Here is a 23,697-nt window from a genome sequence, read left to right on the forward strand (position 1 = left end):
TGTGTTCCTAAATTATATATTATATTATGAATATTTGTTTGTTTCATTTTGGGCTAGCTTAGCTTTTTTGTAATAAGCTTTTTGTGTCCTAGAGAAAAATGCACTCTCTTGCAACTAGCACTCAGACGAGTACAGAGTTTTCAATTTTGAGTCCTACAACAACCTTTGTGCAGTACCGGAATGAAAAGATTCTTTCAATAAACCCAATGATATCCAGCCCCACAAGAATAGGCGACGAGCATCATGTGGGCTTAATGATCGAGCTCTGTTGAGATGAACCCAAATACGGCACCTGAACAAACAAATATGCTGAATAAAGCCCGTTGTAAATTTAGAAATATTATCAACAATAGTGATTATTTTACTGATCTGTTGGTTTCATTTTGTTTTCAAATAAATATAGTTGCCAAATATTGTCACCGTTATGGTCAGTTGCCATTCACAAGCATTCACGATATTAGTAGTCGCAATCGTAAAATAGCCCAAATTCGGTTTTATATTTAGATTTTGAGTATGAAAACTACACTCCACAGCTTTGCCTGCTGTCTCATCTTATTGGCCGAGTACAACAATGTGACAACGATAAAAAACCTTGTCATTTTATATTAGGAGTGACAAAATATTAATCAAAAACTATGAAAAAAAGTCTGTTGATTGGGTGATTTTGGGTAAATTATATTCAACTTTAAACATATACTACAACACCTGCCTACTTCAAAATTATTAAAAGTAGATAATTTGAAATGTTTCATTTTCCATGGATCCATTTTTTAAGTTAGGTGTTACCCCTAAATTGTAGAAAATCAAGGTTTGCTATTGTGAACCGCGGGGTCTTTTGACTGAATGAGCTAATGAAACAATAACCACGAGTCGTGTTTTCCAAAACCTAACAAGGCAACGCAACCGCCCCGCGAGAACTGTGTTAGCTCCAAAACCCAGACTAGCGCAACCCTAACAGAGCACGATCATTAAACCACCGCCCATATGATAGCTGTCGCCTATCCTTGAGGGGGGGGGAGGGGGGCTGTATATCATTGATAAACCACTCACTAGAAAATAACCCGGTGTTTTAATTTGAAATTAACTTTATTGTGCCGAGAAAAGCAAAAAATAAACAGATTTCATTTCACTATAGGCATGGTGCCAACTTCCTTAGGTGAAATCTCAGACCTTGCAGCAAATGTACTAATGCTAATCACCCCACACTACGCCAAGAAAGAGTCCACCATGCCAAAAGCTATATTATAATATGCATCTATATATGCATTTTCAGAATAGCATTTTGCCAGGTTTGGCCTACAATCAAATAATTATAATTAGGTTTGAATGCACCGTCAATGAATATAATTATACATTATTTTTTGAGTTTTTTAATGTAAACAGAGTAAATGGGGATAATAAAAAGGGCTGGCTAAGATTTTATTTTAGAAAATGCTATTATCAAGCATGCAGAAAACTAAAAGATAATAATAGATAATAGATAAATTTTTGTAAAATCATTTTCATTATATTTTTTATTTTTTCAAATAAATATGTTGGTAGGTGGCTTGGCAACGAGTAGCTGGTTTGGTTTAAAACTTTTTCAGCACAGTTTGCAACTTCAATTTCATTTCTAAACCACTTTTAGTCGTGAAACATCCTGAAAACCAGATCACATCAAACATCAAAAACAATCTCAAATAATAAACAAATATACTAATGGTTTCAGGGAGAATTTACTAAACTTTTGTGCAAGATCATCTTTAGCAGCACTTTTGGTTATAATGCGTGCTACAATCCACCATTTTTGCTAGTTAAATGTGGCGCTAATCTTGTTTTTCTAGAGGGCAGTGAAATAGACTGCTTTATCATATAACTCTTGCAGTTCTAGGAGCACTTGATAGTTATGAAGCAGACAAGATATAAAATACCATAAAATAAATCATAGCATAACTGACCATCTGATAAGCTTAAATGCATGAACTAATCCTCTCTGATCACAGCTGACCGAGTAAGAAAATATGTTTCATTATCACCAGTGAGCGCCTCACAGAACTTTGGCTTCTGCCTTTAGCAACCACGCCTTATTAGATGCTCACTTAAACAGTTTATGGAGCTGGCACATCGCGCTGAATTGTAACCGAACTTGTCAGATTGGCATTACTTCAGCAAGAATCATTTTCTTGTGATGTGTAGGGCTTGTGTAAACTTTTTTGCTCCAGCATTGATACTAGTTATTGATTGTTTTACTAAAAGATTGTTTAGTCTATAGGGCATGGCTTGAAGACGGTCTTTGAAATGATGTTTGTCTGCAAGTCTGAAGGTTCTGTTGCTGCTTGGACTTTTTTAGTGGTACTGGACCCGTTACTGTAGTAATAATGTAGCTTTGTGTGATGCTGCTCAAGTGCTAGGTTTAAGAATGTAGCAGTAGTTTAGGCATAATTTCTTTAAAATTCATTGTTTACTGGTGACTGATATGAAAATCATTTTCGTTGTGAATAACTTAAACATACCTACTAATTTGACAACAAAAGATTAAGAACTTGTGCAGCTCATTTTCTATTGATTGTTTTGAGCAAAATGAGGTGTTTCCCTTTAGTAGTGGGAGATTAAATATTAGTGAGCTAGTCGATTTTTGTAACAATGCTTGGCATTATAAAACTTGGAATAAATGTCAAAGCTGTAATAACTTCCAAAGCTTAAGGTTGTTACCATAGATTCTCAACTTGAAATTTTCATTTATTGTTTATGTAAGGGGACCATATTCCAACTTGTATTTGTAAGTTTGGCTGAATAACTTTTACAGATATTTTTAATATCATTCTAGGAAGTTTCATGACGAGTTTGTCACAAGAGATCGACTTATAGGCCGTCGCCAACAAATGAGTTTTGAGTATTTTGATCTCGAGTTGTACTATGAGTATCAATTATTGTAATGTATTAAACATGGAACATTAAGGTGGTGATTTTAGTTCTGACATGAAAGATTTATCAGTAGGGTTAATGACTCAATACATACTCTCCAGGTGAGATACCAACTGTTAACTCTATACTTGAGCAAGCTGGATTACTGGATCTAGTCAAGGCCACTAGAGAAACATAAAGCAAATAGGACAAGATTTTAAAAATTTGCTTGCTGCATTAAGTTCATTAAAAAATCCAGAAGCTCAAAATATTTAAATCATGAGTAACATAATAAAATACTTTGGACAGTGAATAAAAAAAATAAAAAAACTCAAATGTAAACTCAAAGCAGCCTACAGTATTTGTGGTTGCAGTTGTCTCCACCATAGATGAGACAAATCATTATGCTCGTTACTTATAACTTTTTACTGTTGGAGCATAATTGTTTAAAATAGAATTCAGTAATTACAGAGGCGGAGTTGTTTTTGTAAAATTCTTAAACTGACTGAGAGGCAAAGAATACTACCTCGAAGCCATTGGTTTGTTGAATCTTGCTACCGAGCTGTTGGTAAATTACTGACTACAAGACGCAAACAAACGAGTAGCTAAAATGTTGTCAGCCATTGATCTATTACCTTAGCTTGCAAACACAAAAGACATCATTGAGTCTGGCGTAAAAAACTTCATCTAGCTATTCAGTTATCTCATTTAGTTATTTTTATGGCAAGTACCTAAACATTGATGCTACTTACAGAAGTTTAAAAGAAATGATTAGTAGTAAACGATTTGATGTTATTCATTGATTTTAAATCAAAGGCAAATTATAATTTCTTTGGTAACCATTATAATATAAAAATCGATCATACTTCATCAGCTGCATCAAAATTTCCCCTTAGAATTTGAGATTATATGACAGTTATCAAATATTTATGACAGTTATTATATATTTTTGACAATATGATGCACTTAAGCTAGAGGAACTGTACATTGAGAAAACTCGAGGGAGAATAAACAACTTTCTTAAACTTTTGAGGTATAACAAACAGCAACTATGTTGACAATGGTGGCTGCGCTTTAAATTACTCAACGCCCCTATCAGTTTTTTATGACAACTACCAATGAATTGATATTGCTTTACAAACCTGTTACAGAGAGTAAACATCTATTTGACTCTGTCTGCTTTTTTAGATTCTAGCTAAGAAATTTATTGAGCGCTTTTAGCAGTTATGACAAAGATAAATATATAAGAGGTTGTATCAAACTGCTTATCAAACTTTCTGAACTCTCTGATGAACTCCAAATTAATTGTTTTTAATTTTTGAAAAAAAAGAGTCACGATGAACTTTTTGAACAAAGATTAGTTCAATTTTTATGTTACAGAGCAGAGTTATTCTGAGATGTTGGAGACCTTCCGTAAAAAAACCATAAGAATATTAAAATTTCTTCGGAATGTCAGTTACAAGACATTGGGCATAGTTTAAGAGGCATGCCCTTTGAACTGATTAAGCACACAGCATTATCAATGATGTATTTAGAAACAGCTAAAACTTATGTGGTCTGAAAAAGAGATTAGGATTGTTTTATATATTATATTTTTATTGACATGCAGGCCAAATGTAAAAAATGGCTTATGATTTTAGGTATGTAAAAAGGGAGTTGTATGTAAATAGCGTGGGAATATTATGTGATACTTTTTCTGGTTTAACCTCCTTCTCCACAATTATTCGGACAAAATAGAAATTAAATTGATAGGGCTTCTGTGGTAAAAGTACAGTATAACGTAAAACCACCTCAATCGGCTGCTCTAAACTGAAAAGCGGAGTTTTAACATTAGTTTTTGGATAGCAATTATTATTAGGAATGTATGTCGGTAGAAAATGTTGATGTCAGACTATTGTAATACTAGTGTATTTAGACCGGCTGACTGTAATGTAGCTGACAAACTGCCAGTAATGTAGATGACATGACGCCTGTAATATAGCTGACATGCTGTCTGTAATTTAGCTGACATGCTGCATGTTATGTAACTGACATGCTGCCTGTAATGTAGCTGACATGATGTCTGTAATGTAACTGACATGCTGCCTGTAACATAGCTGACATGATGTCTGTAATATAGCTGACATGCTGCCTGTAATGTAGCTGACATGCTGACTGTAATGTAGCTAACATGCTGACTGTAATATAGCTGACATGCTGCCTGTAGTATAGCTGACATGCTGACTGTAATGTAGCTGACATGTTGCCTGTAATGTAGCTGACATTTTGCCTGTAATGTAACTGACATACTGCTTGTAATATAGCTGACATGCTGCATGTAATATAGCTGACATGCTGCCTGTAATATAGCTGACATGATGCCTGTAATGTAGCTGACATGCTGCCTGTAATGTAACTGACATGCTGCCTGTAATATAGCTGACATGCTGTGTGTAATATAGCTGACATGCTGCTTGTAATGTAGCTGACATGCTGCCTGTAATGTAGCTGACATGCTGACTGTAATGTAGCTGACATGTTGCCTGTATTGTAGCTGACATGTTGCCTGTAATGTAACTGACATGCTGCCTGTAATGTAGCTGACATGTTTCCTGTAATTTAGCTGACATGCTGCATGTTATGTAACTGACATGCTGCCTGTAATGTAGCTGACATGATGTCTGTAATGTAACTGACATGCTGCCTGTAACATAGCTGACATGATGTCTGTAATATAGCTGACATGCTGCCTGTAATGTAGCTGACATGCTGACTGTAATGTAGCTAACATGCTGACTGTAATATAGCTGACATGCTGCCTGTAGTATAGCTGACATGCTGACTGTAATGTAGCTGACATGTTGCCTGTAATGTAGCTGACATGCTGACTGTAATGTAGCTGACATGTTGCCTGTAATGTAACTGACATACTGCTTGTAATATAGCTGACATACTGCATGTAATATAGCTGACATGCTGCCTAAAATATAGCTGACATGCTGACTGTAATGTAACTGACATGTTGCCTGTAATGTAGCTGACATTTTGCCTGTAATGTAACTGACATACTGCTTGTAATATAGCTGACATGCTGCATGTAATATAGCTGACATGCTGCCTGTAATATAGCTGACATGATGCCTGTAATGTAGCTGACATGCTGCCTGTAATGTAACTGACATGCTGCCTGTAATATAGCTGACATGCTGTCTGTAATATAGCTGACATGCTGCTTGTAATGTAGCTGACATGCTGCCTGTAATGTAGCTGACATGCTGACTGTAATGTAGCTGACATGTTGCCTGTATTGTAGCTGACATGTTGCCTGTAATGTAACTGACATGCTGCCTGTAATGTAGCTGACATGTTTCCTGTAATGTAGCTGACATGCTGTCTGTAATGTAGCTGACATGCTGACTGTAATGTAGCTGACATTCTGCCTGTAATGTAGCTGACATGCTGCTTGTAATGTAGCTGACATGCTGCCTGTAATGTAGCTGACATGCTGACTGTAATGTAGCTTACATGTTGCCTGTATTGTAGCTGACATGTTGCCTGTAGTGTAACTGACATGCTGCCTGCAATGTAGCTGACATGTTTCCTGTATTGTAGCTGACATGCTGCCTGTAATGTAGCTGACATGCTGCCTGTAATGTAGCTGACAAGCTGACTGCAATGTAGCTGACACACTTCTTGTAATGTAACTGACATGCTGCCTGTAATATAGCTAACATGCTGCCTGTAATGTAGCTGACATTTTGCCTGTAGCTGAAAAAGGAAAGCTACTAGTTATTGGAAATTATTTAAAACAAATCATGTGCTAAACATGTTTTACCTAGCAAGCAAGTGCTCACACATGTAGCTGCTTAATAAAACATGTTTACATCAATTGATGAACTTACTTTTTAGTAGTTATAGTCATAAAATATGTTAGTGGTATTTGATGTATGCTGCAGTCTTCTAGCACGTTAAAAAAAGAATGGGTATTAACGGCAAAGATGATTGCGGTCCATCATAGATATTACCTGGCTGAATCTGTTAGACAGGATAATGAAGGCTAAATTATAGAATCACTGTTTTGAGATTAACTTTTGATATCATAGGTCATGCTCAAGTTCACTGCGGAGTCATTAACATACACATAATAAGCTTTTCTCAAAGGTTTGAAAACAGATAATGAAAATTAAAGCAAACATATTTCAAAAGTAATTGCAGGAAACGGAAGGACAGGAAAATATTAGAGCATGAAATTGACTGTGAAAAGGTTATGTTAACTAACCTTTTTTTATATACATTTGTGACAAGTATCTAATTCTTAGCCCAATATTTTAATAGTGGTTTTACTTTTAGTGGCTGGCTGAAAAACTTTTAATTCTCTTTGTGTATGCTTTGCTCTAATATGCACTTCATGCCATCCAAATCATATCAAATGTCAAATGTCTGTAATAAGATTTTAAAGTTCTCGCAAATACATTTGTATGTGCTTATGCTTTATGTGATTCATCATTTCACCTACCTGACTTTCAAAAGACTATTTTCTGTGTTGCTAAATATTTCAAAAAGATGAGCATTGTTACAAACGAAAACAACATGATTGCATTCTTATAAAACTTGCCTTAAGACGGAAAAAGTTTCTTTGGAATTATTGGAATAGATCAAATATAAGTGACGGTAATGTACCACAACGCAAAAACAATTGTTTGAAGCTTCTCCAAGCTTCATTACCAAAATTCATTGTTCTCAGAAGCTTTGAAGGGTTTTCTAGAATCCTAAAGCACGGCCATTAATATCTAGCAAGTATACTTGGTAGTGTTTGAAAGGTAAGAATAGAAGTCAAAACAGGTTGAGAAAATATGCTGAATTGGTGAGGCTTTGTTAGTGTCCAATAGGCTATCAAAACTAACTGCTTGTATAATGATGAAATAATGATTTAAAAATTATGAAAACTTTAACTTCAGCTTTCAGCATCACCAAAGGAAGTCACAAAACATTGTGACTTTTACCAATAACAATGTACAGACTGTTGATTGTTTGCTTATGTTTGACACAACTTACTCGGACTAAGGAAGAGCAACTTTTGATTTCACCAGTCCGATCAGGAGCCATAGAGATAACCACTGAAATCACAACCATTGCTGAGGGAACTAAACAGATTTTAGATTTTAGGTTCATTCACTGCTCAGAAAACCATACAGAGAGAAATCTAAAGCTGAGCTTGAAAAGGGGTAAGTCATTCACAAGACTGTACTTTATGTTCATTTTCTAAACTATAACTTAACTATTTTATGAAAAACGTGTTTTTTTGACTATTTGTAAACATTGATTGGTTTAAGTTTAGTTTCTGTACAAAAACTGTAACAAAGCGGTCAAACTTTTTTATTAATTTTTGTTAAATATGCGTTGAATACTTTAAGTTTGTTGGAAACTAAACGTGTTTTAGCATTTAAACCGAATTTAAACAAAGTTAACATGCTAAACAAATGCAAGGTCATTTAAAAACATAATTTATGTTAACAAACAAATTTCTGTAGAGTGAGTTTCAATGAATAGATTAAAAAAAACTAGCAGATTGCTTAATAAACAGAATAATTGGAGTAAAACATACGAGTGTAAAAATAACATAGATATTAAGCAAGTTAACCCAAATAATTTGACTGAAACACTATTATGCAACTTTTTCTCTTGCTTTCAGAAAAAAGGTTTTAGTTTGCCATCTTGATATTGGTTTAGGCATCTAACATATCCTTTTATATGGCTTGGAAAAGTACTTAATTTTTAAAATGTACCGAAGGTGCTCTTACAACGTAAATAATCCGTTCCAGGAACGTTTAAGTTATAGGGAATTTTTTATAAGAACCGTAAAATTTATGTTAACTGCCTAATCCATTCCAAGATCTTTCCAAACTCATCCCTTTGCCCATCCAGAAAGAAAAACTCGACTTGACTATTTTAATTTGTGGGCTGTACCATAACTGCAGTATTATTGGTTTGCATCAACAACTTTTCTCCTTTTATTGACCAATCTTACTGGTTTTATAGACCATGATTGTGGTAATATTACAACAAGTTGATGGGGACTGCACATTTTCAAAGTTTATTTACAACTATTTGTTTAGTTTTTCTAAACATCAAATTCTATTCTGCAAAGTAAAACAAGTAGCAAATATTTTGTACGCTTATATTAACGCAAAGCACAAAATTTTTTACTATAAAAAGCAGTTCTACCTGTTCATTGTCTATCTGTAATCAGACATCAAAGCGAGGATAAAGGAAAACTTTGGATGATGCTCCAACTCGTGACATTCAGATTGATAAACCGACACTTTAAATGCTCACCAATCAGTCGTCTTTGTAATTATGAAAAAATGCGTAGCTATTTAAATTTAAATTTAACGACCTATTACGACGAACTAGAATGTCGCAAAAGCTTTATACTGTATAATTAATGTAACGCTAAGCGCAAGTGTGGTGAGATAAATCAAATTTGAAAACTGGCCCGACTTGACATTTTACGTAATATAAAATCTTTATGTGATACATAGCAAAAACTTCACATAATATTTTTACGTTATCTAGAAATTACATTATAGGAGATATACGTTATAGGAGCACCTATAACGTACTTACAAGGAGTATTTACAATTTGGTTTTTTACATCAAGGTTCAAAATGACAGAGTTAATTTAGCAAACAGCTTTTAAACTGCAGGCAAAAAATATGTCGTGTCTCTCGTATTGCTTGAAATAGCGTTTAAAATAAAAAAAGTTCAATTCCATAGTCTGATGAAATCATGATTAAAAATGCAAACAATCCTTCATAAAAATATTTGATCAAGTATATGCAAGCTCTTACTCGCTTCTTTTTCTGTTGTATATAATAATGGAACTTGGGAATAATAAAAATAAGCCCCTTGCTAAAGTTGGCTACTTGTAAAGAATTTAGTTGACACATAAATAGTTATAAAAGCTTTATAGACAGAGAAGCTTCTTGTCTAACAATACAATAGAAATGTTAACACTACTAACAAACTCATATATCATTTCCATAATGAATTGACTGTAAACACGAACTACAATGATTGTCCTAACTCTACCAGTTTCATTATGCATGTAATAGTAGCTCATACTGTGGTTAGAGATTGCCATATGCCGAGGACGAATGCTAGAAAAAAGCCGACCCCAAAGCAACCGGCGCCACAATTGGGCCGAGCCCTGAATCGGCAAACGATACAGCCTCCGGTAATACTTACGGTTGGCCAAAGGTCGGTTGCCGATTCGATCATGCTGCTAAAGCAAAAACGAAAGCTATAAAAAAAACCAAAAAAGTGACAAAGATCAGAGCACCTGCAAGTCTCATTTTATGCAGTTAATTACATCCACCTTACTCTTGACTGTACCGTTATATATGTGAAATGGATATTTATTGCCTTGCATTCGCGTGGTTTGTTTCCTTATGGAGCAAGTGGAGAAACTCGGTCAGTTCCTTCACAATATTATTGAGTAGATGCATAAGAGTTTGGTAGATGCAGCTATCAGCTATTAGTTATACTTATGGACGAGTGCTTTCTGTACCATATCTGGTAAAATCTTAATGTTCTGGAAAACGCTATCTTATAAAATATCTAACTCTTTTCCAGTAGTTTTGAGGCTTCAATGGAAGAACTTTGTTCTGGCTAAGCAAAGGCATCCCCTACAGAGTTTCTATGAATAAGTAACAATTGTCTATATCTGCATAAATTTGGTTACCTTTTATTTCATTTGTATGGAAGTTATGTGGTCTCATAAACCTACTTGCATAAAACTTGAAGGCAAAATTTTATGAAAACTTTTAAGAATTTACTAAAGTGTAATCAGATGTTGTTTGGGCCACTTAAGATGCTATCAAAATTCAAACAAACCACAAACAAATATCAGTATTATGGAATAGAATAATAATAGCAGTTTCATTCATTTTATTAGATTGTACCATATTATATGGTATTATACTTCATTCAGATTGTATCATCTTATACCACGTTTATATTATATTTTAATATACCAAACTATGTCATTTTGAATGGATACATTATATTCTATATATGCAAAAAGATATGGCCTAGTATTATATGCCATCATATTATGTTATTAAATGACATAAAATTATATGTCATCATAATAATATTGCATAATATTATTATGTCATTATCATATATATGTAACATAATATAGGGCAATCATCGAGATTGCGCTATATTATTTTACGCTATGCATATTATATTTAAATATATTATAGTGTACATATATTGTACTATATTATATCTTGGCATACTATAAGGTAGTATAATAAAATATATTATATTTTAATATGTTCTAAGATATTACATTCTATTCCAATATACTATATTACATTACATGCATTCTAATATATCACATTAAATTAAATTTTGTTCTTATGAACTAGTTACATTTTATTACATTAAATCTTACGATAATAATATTAAACTAAATTATGCTATTTACTGACTATGTTATAAAAAAGTAGTAGTATGCCGTGCTCTAGGACTGGAGTATTTTACTTGTATTTATTATACTTTATCATATTATATAGTGCAATATGTTGTCAAATTAGACTGTTATATATTGTGCTATACTATACCAATACATTAGGCTATTTTAACTTAATGTACCGTATTGCATCAAATAAATTATATTAGTACATATTACATCGTAATGATTCTTCTTTTAAATTATGTGATCTTCTGCTATAGTATAATTAGTGTAATATTATATTGTAATATAATATATAGCATTAAAATAGTTGTCATACTCCTTTATTACTCTAAGAGATTTTGAAGATTTAGCTAAGTGAATAGGACTTACTCTGGTAATGAAGACATTATATTGTAGTTGTAGTTCTTTATTGCTTCTGAGTAAATAGTTTAGTTTCTACATAGTAAATAATGAACTCCCCACCCTACCAAAACTTGGATGTGTTTGTTACTGAAAAGCGCTGGTTGACACTTATTGGGCATGTTATGATAGTACGGTGCTATAGCTAATAACCTTTTATATTTTGTTTTAGGACTATCAAAAAATCTTAGATATCCAGAAGTTGTGGCCAATGTACCGTGCCTCAGCAATGACTCAACACAGTCTGGATCAAATGCAACAATTGCAGGAAAGATGCTGGGGTTTGTGACCTTGCAAGTGGAAGATGACCAGACACATGAACTTTATTTGGACTACTCTGTTGGTATCACAAGACCTCCTCCTAAACTTCAAGATATGGTAAAGTGTTGTAAAGTCAAAGACTACTTGGTAACCATGTTAAGAACATTCAATTTTGTTCTAAATTTTGATCAGCTTGCAGATGCCTTAGCAAGAGACTAAAATTTTCAACGATAGATTTTTCATCTTCACATAAACTAGAAAAACTCACAGACTGATTATAGCCTGATACCACTGCAGCAAAGCTACTAGTAGCTTTTTTAACAGGTTTCAAAAGCTTAGCACAGATGCAGCCCAAAAGCAGTTGCGCTTGAATGCTCTTCCTAGGACCATCCCAGGTGCTTGTGTGACTCATAGCGCTACCTACTGATTAAGTGCAGTAACTACTGAACCTATTTCTGTTTAATATTTCTATTTTCTATTCATATTTCTATTTCTATTTATGAAACCTATTTTTAAATAGTGAAAACTGCTTTCTTTTAGAAATCTCACATGTTGCTTTTTTGTAATTTGATGAAATGATACTTGGTTTCTTCTCTCATGCAAATTAAAATACAGAGGCATTCTAATAGTATCTGTTAGAGTATAATGGCAATTTATGCATACTGTAAGTATTTTGCCGCAGAGAGGTGTATGCTGTGTGTTGCAGCATTTTATTGCAATGGTGGTGCCTTATCTATCACAAAACCCACAGAGAAGCAGCTTAACAATTGTATCTTATTGACACACAAAAATCTGCATTTTTTTTAAGTGACAGAAAAATCTGTATGCCCCAACATAAAAAACATCTATTTGTAACATTTTTTAGCTATGAAAATTTTCAAGAATAAATTTTTGATTCATTTCACTTCGTTCACTAGACTTTCATACATTGACTAGTTTGTCTGCTTCATGACCTCACCTTTTACATGGGTTGCTAATGATGTAAAAGAACTGATCATTGCCTCTGTATTTTTTTACATGTGCGGCAAATCATGTGTGAACAAGGGCTATATATTAATAAATAGCTGATGATGAGTGTAATAGAGTCTAAAGACACTCTGTACGACAGTACAGGGTTTAAAAACACTCTGTACAGCAGTGCAGGGTTTAAAAACACTCGGTACAGCAGTACAGAGTTTAAAGACACTCTGTACAGCTATACAAAGATTAAAGACATTCTGTACAGCTGTGCAGAAACCAGGATAAATCATCCATGTCTAGCAAGTCTGCAAGGATAAGATATTGACTTTACTCAACTCATACCGTACACCTAAAATAGATTTTGGTATGAATGTGTGTGCAACTAACATAGCCCCTAATATACATTTATGTACAGTTAAGGTATTCTTTGATATAGTTGTGTTAACAACTACCTGTACTATATGTATAGTTAGCATGCCATTTGATATACTTGTGAGTACAACTGAGACAGATGTTACAGTGCACAAGTATACAGTTAGGATAATGACTGATGTAGTTGTCTATCCAATTTTGTTGAGATACATTTAAATGTATAAACATCATAGAAGATGGTGTGCTTTTCTAAAGCTAGCATTGCTAGTGGTGTAGATCTTATGTACAGTTAGCATATTAGAATAAAGCTTTAGATTAAAGCTGGTGTAGGGTGGTAGAAAAAGTGGAGTTGTGATTTGGGGTGCATTGCGACAAGCGCATTATAGCTAAATTCATCGAGCTTTTGCTCTCAAAGTAATGACAGGAAACTATATCACTGAATAGCTATTTTCATTTCTAGATTCAAAGAGGAGTCTTCAACACTTGATGAGCTAAAACATTGTTTTCATAGGCGCAAGTAAATTTGTATTATACAAGTAGTATATTTATTTTGGCATGAGTGTATTATTATAAATTAAATAATGTTTTACTCATACTATAAAATGTAAACTATTAATGTTCATGTCTTTATTATGAGAAACAATAACTACTATGAAAAAAAACTTTGTCAAAACTCACGTTGGAGTGCATTGGAACATGCTCAATGGGTCACATCGGAAATTATCTCAATGGGGCCGCATTGGAACAAATTTCAATGTAGCCCACCTATGTTATGACAGCTATTTTTTATTGTACAGTAGAGCTCGGCAAAACATGGTTAGAAATAAGTGCTACTATTTCCTGGTGCTACTGGACAACTGGAAGATCGAATGACTTTAGCTGAGAACTTATCTGTTTACATACAATCTGTCAATAAAACTATTTGCAACATTTAATAGAAACTATTTATAAAGAGTTTTTTGCTAATCATCATGTTAGACATTCAGTCTAAACAGTAATCAGTTATTGTACTGTAAAAAACCTGTAAGCTGTCTTAATAAGCAAAAAATAAATGAGTGTTAGCACTCATTGTAATTGGTTTTTTATTTATGTAGACTCAATGAACCCGATATACGTCCTAATGTATCCCAGCATCAAGGGCACAATCCCACTAAGAGTGGGACAAAAAATTGCATGAAAAAAATGTAATTAATTATGCTAAAATACTTTGTTGCTCTGTTTTGTATAAATGTGTGCAACACATACTACCTTTTTATGCCAAATAATCACCATAGTAGATTCGTAATTACTCATTTAGTGTCAAAAGCGCCAAAAAACCCTAATTTTGTCACAAGGCACTCTAATCTACTATACTTGACAATATACATTTTTGAGAATAATTTTTAGCAATTGATATATGTATAAACGGTATGCATACAAGCATATACCCTGCTGCTATACAATGCTTTTGGCATGACAATTTTTGCTGAATATTAATTGAACACCTTGTAAAGAGCTAATAATCCTACCCCTCCTATGGCAGGTAGACTTGAAAGGCCAAAAGACCTGCATTGGCTGGTTTTTCATGTTTTATAGGTGTACATCTATGGTTTGATTGTACTGGTAGCTCTTTCTACCTTCACATTTGGCATTTCCCTCGAACTGGAAAAAGTAAAAAAGTACATAAGGAGACCAATCGCTCCTGGAATTGGAGTTGCCTGCCAGTTCATGATTATGCCATTGGTAAGCATTTTAATTTGCACAACTTGGTAAAATTAAAGTATTGTTTAAATAAACTTATGTATAATTAAATAGCTGACTAACACATAATTTCAATACATTGTCATCTGAAAGGAGATAGCTTATTTGTAGACACTGCTATAGATTTAGGAAAGCACATCCCCCTTCTTTGAGTTGCCAATATAGATTATAGGCGTCTGTTTAATTGCGCAAATGCAATGTTTGTGGCCATTATCAATAAAATAGGTAGCTAATGGAGAATTTTTGAAGACCAGTTGGTTTGACAATAAAATATGACCATGAGGAGACAAAAACCTAGAATGCCTTGTCTCCATAATTATGCTTTTAAACATGCTGTTCTCAAATAAATACTTTGTATCTGGCGCATTAATGTAGCAGAATTACTTTTTATGTTTAAGAGAACTTTTTATGTTATAGATTGGTTTTGCGATAACAGTCGCCATGACGGATGCTCACGAAGCGCTGAAGTTGGGCATCTTTGCCTCAGCAGCAGCTCCAGGAGGCGGACTTTCTAACATCTTCTGTTACGTTCTTAATGGTGACTTAGATCTGAGTATAACCATGACCTTTGTGAGCAACATAGCAGCCTTAGGTGTGTATTTGTTCAATCTGGTTGATTGAGAGTTCTCCTATGATGGCTTGATCATCTGTGAAAGCTAATGAAGACCTCAACATGCAAATTGCTCAAGCATGATGATTCGTAATCATCTATATGTATAAATCTTAAAGTCTGTCATCGTTCAGTCCAGCTATAACTATTAAAATCTAAAGATGACAAATTTGCTTCAAGCTGGATTTGATTTGGAAACTTCCAATTCACCAGGCAATAACCTAACCAATTAAGCTTTTCGAGATGCAAGGAATTCACTGGGCGGTATGAGTCATTATCTCGGTTAAAATACGCATTACTTTGTGTTACACAATGTCACTACAGCTTGCTCTCTCGGCTCTCATTAGTAAGTTTAGCACTACAGAGAGTAGTTTATTTAAATTAGTCATTGGCAGTGTGCCAAGCTAATGGCAAGCAGAAGGCAACTACATTACCTGCAACAGTTTATAAGCTGTTTTTAATGTTCATGCAATGCTGGGCATTTGGCTTGTTTTCCCATAAAAAATGTTCCGTTATGTTATGGTTGATGAATTTACTTGTTACATGCATTGCATATACTTATTTAAAGTTATATGACACTCTTTTATGGTTCACACATGGTTTATTGTTCAAATATATATTTTCTGATTATGTACAAAGTGATGTAGATGAACACATTTTGTACTAGCTTTGATGTCAGATTGGGTCGAACCATGTTTGTAATTTGTGTTTATTTTACTCCTGCAGAGTTTATTATGACCAAGTACTGTTATGATAAATTTAGAGCAGGCTTATAACTTAAAAGCACTTTGAAGATTATTAAAGTGAGTAATGTTGATGTTTGTATGAAAGCCAAAAGGTGGAGTAAACTATATGATGGACGAACAGCAGAAGCTAATGAAAAAGTTTACAGCAGTCAATCTTCAAATCATTTAATTATAAAATTAAACAATGCTATATTAATTTTTTTATAAACTCTAATGTTTGAGCTGCTTAAAATTTTTAAGCCCTTTTAACAAAATACATGTTACTTCTTGTAGAAGTTAAACTTGGCTCATGAGCCAAATGAAGTTCAAATTCTGAAGCGCAATTTTGTCAGGACTAAATTTAATCACTTTTAGCAATGAGTTCTTCAATAGCCAGATTATATGATGAACTTTGAAAACTGAAAAATGGTATCTGCTTACGTGTTCTTTGTTGCTTTTTTAACAAAACGTTTCAGATTATACATTTCATGTTTGCATTTATATTATTAAACCAACCGCCTAATTTATCTGTTTATTATATTTTAGGTTTCCTACCTATTTGGATGTACACTCTGGGCAGTTATATAATTGGAGGAGCCGGTGTAGCAATTCCATTTGGCAATGTTGTTCAGGCTTTAGCTCTCCTAGTGTTTCCGTTGGCTATTGGAATTCCTATCAACCACTATCTACCAAAGTTTGCGAAGAAACTGTTGGCCTTGCAGAAGATCACAATTTTGATTACAACAATATTTATAGTTGTATTTGGTGAGCAGAGAACCCTAGCTAGCTAAACCAGTCAATCGCAACACAACAAGTTTATATATGCCCAAAGCACATAAAAAAACTTTCTTCATTATCTAATTTCACATAAAATGTTTTTTCTCTCTTTGAACTACACTGGAGATTCTTCTTAGACAGTCTAATGGCCTCTCAAAAATTTCGTAAAAACTCGGATCATGTAACAAGGATATATATTGAACACGCCAATCACATTGCAAATTTTTTAAAACTGACCAATCACATTGTTCACTTTTATAAATTGACCAATCACACTTCAATGTTTAAACATTCCAATTACATTGCATATTTTTTTGAAACTGTCCAATCAGACACCTAAGCACCGGCATTTTTCTGTTGCAGGAACATGGGTGAATGTGTATGCCTTTCCAATGGTGTTTGCTGATACGCGCTTGACAATCAGTTCAATTTTGCTGCCTTATATTGGTAAGATTTTGTACTAGAATATTTTAGGAGCATTTTCTACTACATAAATGAGAGTAAGAAAGAAATATTTCTGTAAAAGCATAAACTAGCACTCGGTTTCAATGTTGAAAACTTAGAGTTCAAAATAAAAATACAGCTCAAAAGATTTCTACACGCTTTCCCCAAGTCTTTGCCTTGAAATTGTGAAAAGTTATGGCATAGTCATTTTACCAAAGCTTTCAATGTCAAAAAGTTCAACCATATAAAACAGCCTAATTAACCGAAAGGATACCATATGATTTTAGCTATTCCCAATTGTTCAGTCTGAAACAAATAAAGTTATTGTCTGATTGATTAGCTCATTAATGGAAAAAAAGTGGCTGAATTAATTACAACTTCCAATGCTATCAACATAATCACTCAATAAGAAAACAAATATGTAAGATACAGCAAAACTTTTGATTTCAGTTGTGCTTCTTGTGGCAACTCCTTGAAATTCCATTAATTTGGCTGAGATACGCACAATTTGAAGCGCTTTGGTTCAGTGACCACAGCTTCAATGTATGGTGAGAGCCATAAAAGATAAAATACTTAAATAAATGATCTGTAGAGAGCCGTGAACCATCGACCTATCATGTAAATCAGCAACCTTATAACTTACTTTCATCTAACAAGTTACACAACCACTTCCAGGCTGTTTTATTTTCTGCCTTCCACTATTTGCAAATGCTTCAAAAGGCTTTGCTCTGTCAATGACAAAAACTTCTTGGTTATTCTCACTGAACAGGTGACTAACTATAAACAGTAGCTCTTTCAAGCGTTTCAAAGAAATTTGTTATACTTCCTTTATAAACCAGATATCAAATATGATGTTAACTTGAGTCAAAGTTGTTATTTAGGTCACTGATACTATTTCATACTGTGATAGTGTAAGACTTTTGTAAAAACCGTTGAACCATGAAGCTGCTTAAAATCCTCCTAGCAGATTATAGATGGTTTCAACAGCTAGCTGGAATTTATATTTCAGCTGAGTGTTAAACTGAATGGGCCAATGAGATGAATTTTGATTTTCTTAAGTCAAAGTGTAAAAGCTAAAATGAACCACTTTTTAATAGATTGAATTTGTTTGAAAGTCAAATCAAATTGATAAGCGTGGAAGATATTTGGTACTTCTTGATGAGTAAAGCAAGGAAGAAGTTCAGTATACTTTTTCTTTTGTAAGGAACATCCTTTACAAAAGATGTGCTCAGCGCAAACTTAAGCTACGAACTCCCTGATCCTTAAAAACTAAACTTTGTTTTTAGAAAAGTACACCAAGAATCTTCCATAAATAGTGAAATTGTTTATAAAAGCTCATCATCAATCTCATCTATAGCCTTTCATGTAGCTGGCTAAGTAGTCTGTGCAATATGTAACTGATATATACTGTACACGCAACATTGAAGCAAGTCAAAGATACAATTTTGCTTCATCATTTTATCCTAGATCAAATGTGGCTGAATGGTTTTCATGAAACAAATAGATCTATTAAAGTTGGTTCACACTATACCGCCATACGTTAGCGTTAATCACACAACAATTTGGTGATCAGCAGTAATAACAATGTTCACACCGTTACAAACCAGAATGTGTTTACATAAACTAATAGTCCGTGGTAGAGCGCCCTCATTATAAAATGCGAGCGCGAAAAAATGAAATAACAGACCCGTAGCAACTGTCATGAAGAAATATAGATTGCAAAATATGCTGCAGTCAATCGTCGTTGCTGAACCAGTGAACTTTGCACAGGCTGTCATAGATGCTCGGAGAACGATCAGGAAAGTTTGGCAGCTGCAAAACTTTCTAACCTATCTGCGTTGCCTCGGCGATGCGACATGTGAAGATATACATAGTCGAGATGATAACTCTGATATACGGCGATATAGTGTGAACCAACCTTTACTAGCAGAACAAAACATTAAAGAAGCCTATTTCAGTCAAACATGGATAACTCGCCTTCGGATAGCTTGAACACATGGTTAACTCGAACAGCTCTTTTGGTCCGTTCCCACAAAATGATAAATTGCTTTAGATAACTTGACCTCAACTATGTTAACTCGAACAGTTTTTTGCCCCACGGCTACCAAAACAGTTGTTATCGCTTTAGAAAATCTTTTTATTCCAAGCCATAGAGGTAAACCTCAACTTTTCGTAGTTCATAGGCGTCATTATTCCCATCACCGGCAAAATATTTTTGTCAACGACTTTTCTAAAGGTTTGGTGAAATTTGACTTTTACCAAACATCCGCTTAGCGATGGCCATTCGGAAGCAAGGAACAGTGACTTTTGCATAAACTTCAAGAGAAATTGGCAAAATTGATCTTGGTTAATACGCTCAGAAGAAAAATATGTCTTTTTTCTGAGCATTTCAACAGCGATCAAGTTTTGCCGATTTAAATCTAAAAAACGTCCTGGCAATAACATCACCTCAAACAACAAACCAATCTCAAGTGATAGAAAAATCTCTATACTTTTTGATAAATATTTTTTAAACTTTACATTAGAAGCACTTAATTTGAAACAAACCATTTATGCTTTTGATTCATATTATAGTTTGTATATGTACATCTATCTAGTAATAAATAAATACATGGACTTGTGACCGTGCTCTGATAATTTGAACGCTCTGATAACTCGAACACTTTCACTCGGTCCCGTGAAGTTTGAATTATCCTGTATATCGTTTATAATGTTTGACTGTATATCATGCTGTTATAGCAACCACTCCTCATTGAAAGTCAAAAGAAAGCAACTTCACCAAAGCAGAGTTTCCACATAGCTAGTTGCTACTACTAAATTTGCTGCATTAACTAAAGCCTATTCTTTGTCAAGGTAATACCACAAACTAATGAAGGAAAGCTGCTGAGGACAGGTCAACAGCCTTTTTTAGCCTAAATAATAATGATGTTGCTGTTTCCTTTAAAGGGGGTCTCTTTGGATTCCTCATAGGCCTTGCGTGCCAACAGAGGAAGGAAATAGCAATGACTATTGGAATTGAGACCGCTGTTCAGAGCCTCAACATTTCTATTATAATATTGAGAACTTCACTGCCACAACCCTGGGCTGACATCAGGTTTGTCACTGATCAAGTTTTTAACAATGATAATGTTAACAATTTTGAAAAAATTACAGCTATGCTTATCCTAACTGTAGGTTTATCCCGCTAGTTTACTATTTTATTGTTCAAAATCAGTCGAAAATAAAATTCTTAATTTAAAAACTGGAAAACAGAGATTTTTGACTGTATAAATTATGCCAACATTAGCTGGTTATTTAATAGGAATTATGCAATTCGGAAGTTTCAGCACATCAACTATACCAGTTTCCAGTAAAGTTACGCTGAGATAAAACATGCTGTGTTTTTGGACTAGCATATTTTCACAAAACTGTGATAATTTTTGAGTAGTCGTTGTTGCGCAGTTATAACAGAACAAATTTAATAAAAGTGTAGACTACAAATGCCAGAAAATGTTGAATTGGACTCAGTGATTCTGCTTAATAACAAAAGTAGGTGTAAAAGAGAAGACAATTCCTAAAAGATCAACACTCATCCAGCTATTAATTTAAAGCAGCTGTAAAAGTTTTACTAGCTAAAACCAGTCTACTTTTGGATACTTTTTTAACTATTTAAAACACCTTAAATAGCCATTTAATTTTAAATAACTGTTTAAAAGATTTTGTACAGCTATTTAAAATTAAGGAAAATATTATATAATAAAATTATTTAAAAAATTTAAAATATCCGATTAATTTTAAAAAGGTAATTAAAATACTTTAAATAGCCAAAAAACAAAAACAAAATTTCAAATCTATTAATATTTGCGTAAATTATCGATGCAAGTAATAAAAAAATCAGTGACTATTTCAAAATGTTAGTATTAGTTTGACTAATTTTGAGTACTGTCTGCTTCAGTACAAGGCTGTTAGCTCATATCTCTGGCATACACTGCAGTGAAAATACAAAATGAAATTACTAACGAATTAGTTTTAGCTTATTTATACAAATATTTTTAATGAAATTATTCAATAATTTGATAACAATTATTGTTATCAAATTAAGATTTATTCAGTTATTTTTAAACTACTTTGAACACAAAAATAATATGTTTTTTCTGTTTTCATGCTGATTTCTTTATTTGTTGACAGAATTTAGCATTTTCTTTATTTAGCTCTGCTATTCCAATTGTTATTGGGATGTGCGTATTCGCGCCTTTTCCTTTTCTGGCAACTGCGCGTCTAATCTATGACAAGCTAATTAAGGAGAAAAAGCATGATAAAAAGAGAAGTAAAGGAGAACCTGAGCATGAAAAGAAACAAGAACAAAGCTCAGGAAATTTACAGAACCAGGTAAGTTGGCAAGGCGAACAATTGAATATAAAATTTTCACGAAGATTGGTTGTAATCTGCCATAAAAAGGATCTTTATGTCATGATTTTCTTTATTATTATTGAATCTGTGCATCTGCTTCATCTAATACCTTTAATCTATTTTTCATCCATCATCATTCTTCTCTTTTTTTTAATCTCTTCTCCTCCATCTTTTTTTTCATTGCATATGGAAATAATTCTCTTGTCACAGAATGTGTCCTAAACACATATTTTCCCATATCTTGATGTTATCCACAATGTTTAGCTGCACCATTGCATCTCATTTTTTATGATTTTTTCATTTTTCATTTCTTTATTTATGATGGCATCCCTCCAGGCGATGTATTTTATTTTTCTACGCATTCAATTCTCCTATATACATTCATTCCTTTCTTCTTCACCTTTTTCCTTCATGTCTCCAAGTCTCAACGCCTACAATTGGCTCCATCCAAAGCATTTGAATAGTTCTTTCTTTATTTCAAATGAAAAATTTTGTTCAAGACATCCATTAAATAAAATTAATTTTTTTGAATCAACTTTTGAATTGAAATTGAACACTGCTGTTTAAGCTGATGACTACATGAAGTTGTGAGAAAGATGATGCAAGCTACATGTGCGGTAAATTGATCATTAACTTGTGATTACACGGGTCTAGTTAATTAGGTTGGTAAAACAATCTCATGACCCAATTTTGTATTAGGTCGACTGATTGCAAAAGATAATGAACAAACTTGACTCTGTACAGTTTTACAATACACTAATACTTTTAAAGATGTTAAGGCTAAATTTTTCCTCAAGTTTTGTTACTTTTGCAGACAAAGGAAGGAATTGATAACCCGATTACAATCAAAGATGAAGGACTTGAGGAAGAGTCAGAAACGCTTTGAGTTTAGCATCACCTAATCTAAAAGCTATCAACACTCACTATATATGGCTATTAACAACAAAATCTCTTTATATAAATTTCAGCAACTTCCTTATTATCTTTGAAATTGAATTACTAAACTAGTTTTTTATCAAGATAGCTTTTTTGAATTATACATGCAAGATATTTTGTTCCGACTTGACTTATGTTATTTCTAAGGCTCACCTAGTCCAAATCTCTGTAGTGCAAATGTGTTAGTTTATGTGCATACCTTTACTTATATTTAATGTTTATTTAGAACTTTGTGGTGTAAGGTATACAATAAAAATAAGTTATCAATATTAAATAAAAATCGTCAATAAAAACACAAATTCTTTCCAAATTGTTATGGATTGTAAAAACCAATACTGACATTACTTCGAACATGAGAAACACTTTAGTAACGCAAATGATGCAGTTGAACTGAATAATATAAATGTGTATGCAGAGGTGGCAACAGGTTTAGTTGTGGTAAAATAGCCAATTGTGGATACAATATAATTTTTAAAAGAGGCTTTTGTCAAAAGATTTTTTGTATTGGTGAAATATTTTGTAAAATGCTGCCAAATTTTTAATACGTTTTCTACTGACCACATAAGATATAGCACTGATTAAGCTGAAATCATCACAGCATAGCATCTTCAGCATTATAAAAAGCTAAAGAATTAGATTTTAAACTAGCTGTAATCTTTACCTTTCTGGTGTAATCGGATCTTGATTCGGGCTGCTTACTAGCGTTAATCATAATCTGCAAAATTTTATACTCA

At 33.4% G+C, this 23,697-nt stretch overlaps 1 protein-coding gene across 1 annotated transcript; it reads left to right on the forward strand.

Moving 5' to 3' along the window:
• The first annotated feature begins 7,839 nt into the window (after positions 1-7,839).
• LOC137400120 (sodium-dependent organic anion transporter-like) lies at positions 7,840-23,250 on the forward strand. Its single transcript, XM_068086431.1, has 9 exons — positions 7,840-8,087; positions 11,922-12,127; positions 14,918-15,064; positions 15,500-15,674; positions 16,964-17,182; positions 17,558-17,641; positions 20,585-20,732; positions 21,829-22,006; positions 22,842-23,250. The coding sequence occupies exons 1-9, from the start codon at positions 7,874-7,876 to the stop codon at positions 22,911-22,913; spliced, it is 1,443 nt and encodes a 480-aa protein (XP_067942532.1). The 5' UTR covers positions 7,840-7,873; the 3' UTR covers positions 22,914-23,250.
• The last annotated feature ends 447 nt before the right edge of the window (positions 23,251-23,697 follow it).

Source organism: Watersipora subatra, chromosome 7 (assembly GCF_963576615.1).
Source record: "Watersipora subatra chromosome 7, tzWatSuba1.1, whole genome shotgun sequence".
Lineage (NCBI taxonomy): Eukaryota > Metazoa > Bryozoa > Gymnolaemata > Cheilostomatida > Watersiporidae > Watersipora > Watersipora subatra.

Coding starts and splice junctions, on each gene's coding strand:
- LOC137400120 (XM_068086431.1), top strand. CDS start 7,874: ATGTACAGACTGTTGATTGTTTGCTTATGTTTGACACAACTTACTCGG. Junction 8,088..11,921: donor AAAGCTGAGCTTGAAAAGGG/GTAAGTCATTCA, acceptor ATTTTGTTTTAG/GACTATCAAAAAATCTTAGA. Junction 15,065..15,499: donor AGTTCATGATTATGCCATTG/GTAAGCATTTTA, acceptor TTTATGTTATAG/ATTGGTTTTGCGATAACAGT.